The sequence below is a fragment of the Pleuronectes platessa genome, chromosome 5, assembly GCF_947347685.1.
Source record: "Pleuronectes platessa chromosome 5, fPlePla1.1, whole genome shotgun sequence".
Taxonomy (NCBI): Eukaryota; Metazoa; Chordata; class Actinopteri; order Pleuronectiformes; family Pleuronectidae; genus Pleuronectes; species Pleuronectes platessa.
In genome coordinates this window covers 18,604,747-18,614,893 of record NC_070630.1, presented here as the reverse complement: position 1 = coordinate 18,614,893, position 10,147 = coordinate 18,604,747, and the positions used below count along the sequence as shown (strand labels likewise).

Here is a 10,147-nt window from a genome sequence, read left to right as displayed (position 1 = left end):
CTGATTGCACTGACCCATGTTGTGTAACACCACTGTAATAAAACACAGCTCTTATGTTACATCATAACTCAAACTGCTAATAGGGGGAGAGAAGACACCTCATAAAACTCTGATGCATATACACAAAACAAACTGTGGCTGATCTATTGGACAGATGTTTAGACAGATTGTTTTCAGATTCAGACAGGGCAAAGCTCTTGAATACTTTGTTTCTTTTCAGAGAACCAATTTATATAATTTAGTTGAATTAGATGAAGGACTTGAAATGGCTTTATGTGACCGAGTCGCGTCCTTTTTTTAAAATCCTCTCATAAAATCTAGGGCAAGCAGGTGAAGGCTGCTAACTGGTCCTCGACCGTGCAATCTGCCGCATGGGAGGAAGAGGATGATGTGATTTAAGGATTTTAATCCAGGAAATAAACAAATTATGAGCAGCGAGATGATTGTTGCCAGAGCTAAATTCAGCTTTTTGTTGTTTGTTCGTTTCTGCCTTTCTTTTTTTCTGGTTTGTTTTGGAAGGGCATATTAAAAATAAATTATTCAAAATGTTAACCTTACGATCCTGCTGCAACTGTACAAGTCTGATGCGGCTGCTCTTTGCACAAAATAAGTGCTCTTGTTTTTTTTAATATATAAATGATAATTTGTGTATGTATGAATATTTTAATATATTATATTAGGAAGCAAGGGTAATCATTTGACTGTATGACGCAACACCTGTTTTTACTGTGCATATGACAATGAAGAATCTTGAATCTAAACAAATTGTCACCACACTGAAAAGAGAAAATTTTTGGACCAACTTCATAGAAAATAAATCAAATAGTGAGAGACTAATTAATAAATCAATCTTAAAGGTGCAGTGTGAAAGATTTAGGTAATAAGGATCTATTGGCATTGAATATAGAATAATCCCAGTGATGATCTCACTAGTGGGTTTCATCCAAATAGAATTTTTGCTTTCTTTACCCTAGAATAGGCCCTTTATATTTAAATACTTTATATTTACATCAGAAGCAGGTCCTTTCTATGGAGGCTGTTATGTTTTTTACAGAAGCCCAAACTGGAAAAACTAAACACCTTTTGAGTTTTTATGAGAACTGAAGGCTACCACAGGTTATTTTTCATGTTTGGAAGGGGAGGGTGAGGTGAGGGGTATTCAGCTGTAACGTGCAACTTCACCACTAGATGTATTAAATTCTACACACTGAAGCTTTAAAGTGAATTAGTTATATTTACACAAATGTAAGCTTTAACTTGAAAAAACAGATGTGTGTTATACCGACTTATTTTTTGTTGATCCAACAATTTTCTTTTTTTTTATGCAGGCAGGAAAGTGAATGAAGTCCCCAAACTTCCCCTTGGCATTGAATATGTTATGCATGGGCCTAAATAGAAAATCCATTCATGTCCTTAACATGTGCACTTAAGACTGATAAATGATATTGTTTAAAAGTTGTTTGACAGGTTATTCCATTTTAAACCCTTGGTAATATTTACACAGAGCTGTGTATGACAGGATTACTGCAGTTAATAAGGCTGCTCCATCTTCAAGCACAAGCCAGGAAATGTTCATATAAACATGGGCATCCATCCACCGAGAACTGAGTCACATCCAGGCTTCGAATGAACAGAGAGACACGGGGAAGAGCTGAAACGTGAGGGAGGAAGGAACCATGGTGTCTATGGTGGGAGGGGAGAAAGAGTGAGAGCGTGAGAGAGGGTGAGAGAGAGTGCAGGCAGTGGCCTAGATGTTTGAAACGCCAGGTTTTTTTTTTTTTTGGTTCACTGGTTGACTTTTTCAATCTCTGACCGAATGTGATGGGGAAGTTCTGAGAAACAGAACTTCAAGAAAAGTTGTGAACCACATCATTTAGCAGTTTTAACACTTCTTCAGGTTGTGTTCTGCAGGCTGACCATCACTTGGCCGGTGTTTTTGTGCCAGTGGCGCACGGACACACGCACCAACATGGGGAAATTCAGGTGGAACAGGTAGACATCCACTCAGAGACTGAAGCCCATTGTTTCCCCGGGACGGTCAGGCCTAAGTTCCACCTGAGTGACACAGCCATGGCCTTGGAGGCGGACGGCCACAGAGCTTTATCAAGGAGCGCTCATGAAAAATATCCCCGGGCGGCGTTGGAGCGCAACGGCTACGTGAGGACATGTGTCACCCCGCTGCAGCAGGACGCAGGGAGCCAGTCGTGGCTGAGACTCGCCGTGGCATGGACTTGCAGAAGAAGATTGTCGTCTGCGGCGTGCGTCGCCTCAGTCTCCGTTATTCTCGCTCTGCTGCTCACATTGGTCGACTGGGATGCAGGCAGCAGCAGCAGCAGCAGCAGAGGAAATAGCAGCGGCTCCGGCTCCGGTCTTCACTCCGCGGCGGGCTGTGCAGTGGAGCTGCTGTTGACTGTGTGTCACTGCGTCTCCCCGGTTTTCACCCTCGTATGTGCCTTCTTCTGGGTCGGACTGTATCTGATCCGCTGCGGCGTGCTGGTCCGCACCGCACTCTTCTTGTTAGCGGTGTGCCACTTGGGCGAAGCCGCGGCGCAGTCGCTCCTGCGCGGCGCCGAGGAGAAGCTGCTGTCCCTCCCCGCGACCCTGGTAGTCCTCGGCTGCCTGGGCAGCGGGGCTCTGCTGGTCGTCCGGCTGGGTCAGGGAGTGTCGATCCTCGTCTTCGTCAGCGTCATCCGGGCCGTGTCCCTCGTCTCTCTGAGCAGGGTCCGGGCCAGCTGGAGACCCTACCTGGCCTACCTGCTGGGGCTGCTGGGGGTTTTGCTTGCGCGGTATGCTGACCGGCTTCTGCCGGCCCCAGGGACCAGCGGGACGGGGTGCTGTGGCTCTGTGACCGGGGCGAAGGAGGAGGACATCCCTGTCTTCAAAAGGAGACGGAGGTCCAGCTCCATAGCGGCCTCGGAAATGATGGCTCATGGTCACAACAACAGCAAGTCCCACCGCAGGACTTCGCTGCCATGCATTCCGCGGGACCAGGTAAGACATGTCCAAGTTTGCACATCTGGACACGGGGAAGGTTCCGTTACAGCTGTGATTGTGACCTTTCTACACACTGCGGGCCTCTGGGTTCCTCCGTGTCTGATGGCATGTGTGGCAGCTTTACGCGCATCGGCTCCTGACATCGGGCCATGTTTAATAGAGCTGGTAGCCATCACGCTTTATTGTGATGATGGTAAGGGTTTGTTTGCGCTACAGGCCCACTTCTACAGCCTCTCGGACCCAGCACTGGTCCAGTATTGCAACATGCGCTCCGTGCAAACACTGCTGTTGGTTTGGTCATCACCACGATGCCTTGCGCTGTGTTTGTGCTGCTGATAAGCAAATGGAAGGTGCACTTAGCATGCAAAGTTACAGTGTGTCCCGTGATCGCCTAAGTGTGTGTGTGTGTGTGTGTGTGTGTGTCTGCAACGGTGTGAGGTCACATCTAAATATTTTGAAAGCCTCTGTGTTTATCAGGGTGATGGCCAGTGGCGTGGCGCACGTGTTCCCAGACTTACATATAATGGAGCCACATTATATTCAATTGTGACCTTATTTATTATAACCTCATGGCGTGCTGAGCTTAAAGATCACTGCAGTGGAAAGAGGGGGTGTGAATAATTATGTTGCATATATCTCTCTGTTGTTGCTCTAATGTGGAAATGTATATATATATATTTATGGACATCATAGACTGAGAGGATTTTTAGCTGGATGTGACCCTACATGTGTGCATGAAGTGGATGGTGTTCCCTGTTTATGGGTTGAATGGGTCCTTTTGGAGCTTGAAGCACATCTTTGCTTTTTAACAGACTTCAGATGTTCACATCCCAATATAATCCAAACTATACTGGATCATCGGGGCCAATGCAGACTCCAGCCTTAGAATCCAATGTCAAAACATCAATTCTTTATATATAAATAAAGGGTATGTATACTCTTGCTGGCTATAGGTATATTGATCCATTTTAGCGGAGATGGTAGTTTATGCCCCTAACAAATGTAAATTTGATTTAGTCACCACATTTGTTACAAAGCATCTTTTCCCTTCTGTTTGAGCTCAATGTATTATGTAATTTCACAATTTAAAAATTATCCTAAGCATCTTTATATATTTATATTTATATTTAAAAAAAAGTTTAATATTAGCGTTTATATACAGATACCCATGGCTATGCCAATATCGGTTGTTGATATTGGTCAAACAATATATTGGTGGGGCTTTACAAAATTGATTTTACTTTACGAAACTGATTTCAGCATTTTAACACACTTTTACATACTTTAAACATAACACTGTTCATGATTATTTTGGAATCAACATAATTTTCTTCATGTTCTGACTCACAACTGTGAGAGTGTGCATATTAAAGCATCCTCCCATCAAATGCTTTTCACTGTGTTTCATTCGTGATCGTTTAACGGCACGCCAAACATATATCGGTTTGTTTAATGAATAGTGTTCAATAAAAAAAGCGACTCAATTTAGAGCCACTTTAAGACGTGAAATACCTGCAGGATTAGTCCTATATCCTATATCATATATACATATATATATATAGCACTTCAGCGATTTTATTATATGCACAAAAAATGCAGAATGGTGAAACGGAATCAAGAACACGTTATAATGCATCAGATGAAGCCGGAAAAAAAACAAAGAAGATAACGTTAATAATCTTGTTTAGGCACAGAGAGTGGAATGTGTGTTTTGTATTGATTTACACAACTAGTAAGGATGGTTATCAGTATCATAACAATATTCTTATTGATAGATGCTGAAAAAATTTTGATTATTATTTTACATCCACTTACTGCATTTGTGCGGATTTAATCACTTCATGTACAACTCACAGACACACAAAGAGTAATAACACAGTGGGGCACATGTACAAATATTTCAACAACTGTCAGGTTTAAATAAACAAAACATGTTCTTTGGTTGACTGAACTATGTGACGTGTGCAATAGGCAACTACAGCAGCACAACGTGTTGTGTTTTAACATGAGCTAACACTGTTAGCTTTAGTTTATGTCACTATGAGATATTAGGAAGTTAGACACATAAACCATGATGTTTTCGCCAAACCTGAATCATTGGGGCACCGTGCGTTGACCTTTTTATTTATGCCCGTAAGTGTTGCCCCCTTTCGCAGTAATTCTCTATCTGTATGTGCTGCAGACAGGGTGACATTGGTCCAGTTTCCCTGAGCTGTCTTATAAATCCAAAATACGACCACACTTCAGACTAAACTCCGTTTAGAAGGACTGAAAAATCTCTGGAACACGGTCTCTGCTTTCTGCCATGTTTTCATTGAAGCAAACAAAAGCTATGTTGCACGCTGCTCCTGTATTGGGAGACTGTTGCTAACTTGGGTTAATGCTGTATAGTATTGCTGTATAGTACTAACCAAAGTGCAGTTACTTAAAGTTTTATTTGGTAATTCAAATTATAAATGATATGAACCCACCATTGGGAATTTTTCCAGGGTAGGTTCTTTTTTTCTCACTCACTGCGGTCCTTGCAGCTAGCATGTCATTATCAACATATTTGGGTAAGAAATTATTTAAGGTCTGAGTTTTGACCGTTGAAACTCATCCCTTCATATCCATGGACGTCTCCTCTGCTGAAGGTTGTTCTCTTGCCCCAAACTGTGCTCATGCCCTCTAGTGACAGCCGGAGATAAAACCACGAGACGTTGGGGGAGTTAGAGAAAAGCTGCTGATGTTACTGCCACATGAGAGACAATGTTTGGGAATTTATAAATATGTCTGTGCAGTAGATGTATGTGCAGTGGAGATTCATGGTATTCATAGTGGGTGAGTCATAGTCATGTACAATATGTCTTAGCTGGAACGCCAACCATGGAAAACAGAAAAAAGAAAACATGAATAGCAGTAATTAAATGGCTCATCAGTTCTTTCCTTGTGATTTGTGGAGTAATTTTAGTTGACAGGCCAAAAGCTCAGAGGTACAGACACCTCACACAACCTTGTGTACTTGCACACTAGCCTTCACACAAAGCAATTTATGGTTCCTAAAATGTTTTACTAAAGATTTAATTGATGTTTTTGTAATTTTAAATTTTTTGGGGTGTAGAGCAGATACCTTCGCCAAGGCCCAACAGATCCCTTATAAAATAAAACTTTATTCACTAGATCCAGATTTTTATTTGGCTCAACACCAAATTATTTGGCTCGACACTACCAAAACTACCAAACTCGTGCAGTGCAGCTAAGAAAAAAACGTGATTTATATATATTTTTTGTATTGTAACATAAATGTGTCCCCTGCCACTAAACTCTTTGAATAAAGTCACTCTTAGGATGAATCTATTCAAGGTATAATCATTCTCATTGATTATACCAATAACCAATCCCATCGTTTCTGCACTGTAAGCCTGAAATTAGTGTTTCCATTAGAAGCACAGTTTACCTGAGATTGTTCTGACTCTGAGCCAGTGAGGGCCCCATCAAGTGCCCCGATGTGGAACCACACACTTTGTCCCGTCTCAAAAATTTAAGTCCCTCATTTGGAAACTCAAGCCGAACCCACCATCCAACCCTCCATGCCTGGTTGTTCATTGCTAACTGGTATCTAGGGAACGCTGAGTTAGTGGGTGAACTGAACTGTTAGAATGGCTCCATTAGCCATTCCCCTCTGTCATGTGTGGAACAGATGAGAAATTTAACATTAAAAGAATCTCACAGTTGACCAGATGCTGAGGACAGCGTGTCCTCCTGTGGCGTTGCTGTGTGATCTCTGGGACCAGTAGGAGGGAAGTAGAAACACAAACAAATGGATTTTTACTTTTGAAGCCAACAAAGGGCTACTATAACATAAACAAACACTACAACTATTACCCAATTTATAGATGTCCTTCTATTATTGAGTGTAGTTGTAAGTATAAAGACGTTCATAGTATATACATTAACAAAGTGTGCTGATATGCAAAATAATGGGTGATCACATTTTTTTGCCGTAAGTTCTGTCCTTTCAATTCCTGTCGGTGCATCATAACATACAGTACTTTGTCAGAGCCTGTGTGTTGAAAGCAGTTGCCTGCTGCAGCTGCACAGAGTTTGCATGACAGTCGTGAGCAGGAGCCAAAACAATAAAAGTCTGAAAGGACACAAGAAGAAGCAAACATCAAATGATGATAAAAAGCTTTTCAGAGATAAATCTGTTTGTAAATGGCTTGGTGCAACATTTTCACTTTTTCAGTTCTTTTTTATTTTATTCTGCCAAATCACAACGTACATATCTCAAATGCGTCTGATCATAAGGTCGAGACCTTATTATAGAGTTGAGGGAGAGAGGAGAGAAATGGGGAGAGATAAAGGAGAGCAACTGCAGAAACAGTTGGGATACTGATAAGCAAAGTCTGACTGGTTGTTATACCTACCATAGAAATTCTGATCATGATAACAGTAATGCAAATAATAAACAATGGGGTCTAATAATTATAGTAATAACGAGAATGGCACTCACTAGAGGTCAGAGCTCTGCCAAAGTCCTACACATGATTGTCACAAAAAGAAGTCCTCCTGGATCATGATAAAAATAATCAGGGGACTGGCATGTGTGTGTGAGCGATGTGGAGTGTTGGGCCCTGGCAGAGGTATGCCCTCTACTGAGTGCTACTCTAGTTCACTACGTATTGCTATTAGGAAATTGCATAATTGAATGTGTACATTACTTTGGCCAATGCGATCCTTTGCTTTTACTTATTGTGGGAAATAAAGTTATAAACACCTCACCTGCTTGTCAGTGACAAACTGGAACATGGCCCCAGTCTGCATGGATCAGGTGCCCAAAGTCAATAAATCCTAATTATTCAGTATGTTATAATATATTGAACATTTTCCTTATTCCTCCTACTACGGGTGCAGAGTCTACCTTTGAATGAACACACACTCACTCTTTTTCAGCGGAGTCCGAATCTGTATTTGACTATTTTGGAACCTGACCTTTGTCTATTCTCATTAGGTACCGCAGCGCAGACATTTCAAGCCATTTAACAAATTAGTCAAATCAATTACTCACATTGTCTCTCTCTCTCTCCCTCCTTCACCTCGTCTCTCTCGCAAAGTGTCTCCCTGACACAAACATGGACACTTTGTACAGGTACTGTTGATCCATACTGTCGATAAAGACGCTCTCCAGAGTGCAGTTGTACCTGAGAGGAGTGGGGGGTTTTCATCAGGCGTCACTGTGTGCAGTATTTATGAAGCAGGCTGGTGCAGCCTCCAGTGCCAGAGGCAAGACAGGCACTCTGCTGAACTGTAAGCTGGAAAATATCACTGGCTTCTCTGCATGATTTTATTTTTTTCCTTCTCTTTTTTAAGGTGAATGGGAATTAGTGTTTGCTGCTGTGATATTGTGTAGAACAAATGAGCTGTTGTTGAATTAACAAAAGTTTCCTCACTAACATGATGTCTTGAGTGTTAATATTCAAGGATTTGGACCTGAATTTCACTTGCTTGGCCAGACAGAGGCCTTGTGTTGTGACAGAAGTTGTTTGTCTTTCAGCCGGGGTCTCTGAGGGATGGAGAGATTGGGGGGGAAGGCCTCTGCTCGTGTTTTTTTTTTTCGGGGTCACATGCAATTGAAAAGCACTCGCTCCGAGATAACGACGGCCATAAATAGAACGTCTAAAAAAAAAATCTGTAAGCGATTTGTTGCAGGACGTTACACCATGCAGCTTTCTCTTCCACCCTAACACAAATTGTTCAGGACACAATTGCTGCTACAAGACCAACAAAATAGATAGTGTGCACTGCGTCGCACCACGTTGACGCACAAGCCTGAGGGATGTGATACAAGTTTGTTTCCTCTACTCGTTTGGAATATGGAGGTCAGACTTTGAACACCGTGTTGCATAACCTCTACCACCTCATCATCATATACAGTATCTGTGTCAGGCAGGAGGTGAGAAGGAGGGAGCGAGGCCGGTTTTAAAGCAGAAACATGTGCTCTGGAATCTATTTGAGGGAAGGCCCACATTCTTCCATTGACGCACATTCATTCCCTGGGAGACACACAACCTGTTCCCTGTGCCAGAGTTACAGGATCTGACTCCGAGCGGCCTCCAGGGTTATTATACCTGCACCGAGATGATGGAGAATATTGTTAATATGTTTGGAAAATAGATAATAATATCAGGTTTTAACAACATTTACCAGAAAGGTTTGTGATATACTGGATGGTGCCAAGCCGCATACATTCGACAACTAAATATAAATCTATCAGTGCAAGTAAAGTATACGGTTATGTTTGACAAGTCAGTTAGACAGAGAAGTTAACATTATTTATAATATTGTATTGCATATATATATATATTTTTTACCTTTCAAACACTAGATTAGATAATTTAATTTTACATCGTTACATTCACATCTTGTTTTTCTTTATCTCATGCAGGCTAATAAACTTTAATGATGTGGTATTGGATCAGTATATAGATCTATGTTTTCTTTGACTCACAAACTGGAATTTTCTGCAGTGTCAGAGGTATTTCTGATTGAGTATCGGTATGTAAACATCTCTAGTTCAAGGTAGGCATAAGGAAATAAACTTAACCTTTATATATAACAAATAGCAGGTAAGTATTATCTACTGCACATTATATATACACTCCACTCAGAGACATAAGGACATGCAGTCAAAGGGATTATAAGTTCATTCAATGTAAATGTAAATACATGCACAAAAAGACAAATGAATGCAAATTCAATCATAGGGCAAAAGCAGCAGAGCTTAATCGGATCAAATATCAGTTGTCCTGCTCTCAGGGAGTCTTGATTGTTTATGGCTTGAGAAAGATAATAAAGGAATTAATATTTAGAAATAGATAAAGTGACGGGTAATGTAGAGCACAGAAAAGGGAGAACGATGTTGGAATTTGGATGTGCGTCACCACATGTGCAGCTGTAGCCTTTTATGAATGGATCGTTTCATTCAGAGGAAGAAGGAGAAGAAACAGCAAAGGTAGAAGACGGAGTGACAGACGCTGAGATGAGGAAAGATGGGTCTTAAAAAAGTGATTGAAAGAAAAGAACACACTGACATTAGCACAGGCTGCATCCAGCCCCAAAGCTGCAGTCAGATAGCCAAATGCGTGTGTGTGAGAGAAGGAGAGAAGGGGGGGGC

The 10,147-nt window shown here is 41.6% G+C and overlaps 1 protein-coding gene across 1 annotated transcript in view; it reads left to right on the top strand.

The window, feature by feature from the left end:
• Positions 1 to 1,734: 1,734 nt before the first annotated feature.
• Positions 1,735 to 10,147, top strand: part of LOC128439730 (cGMP-inhibited 3',5'-cyclic phosphodiesterase 3A-like) — a 47,318-nt gene continuing 38,905 nt past the window's right edge. The window contains 1 exon segment of the mRNA XM_053422120.1: positions 1,735 to 2,991. Within this exon segment, the coding sequence (XP_053278095.1) occupies positions 2,071 to 2,991 (921 nt within the window). The 5' untranslated portion in view covers positions 1,735 to 2,070.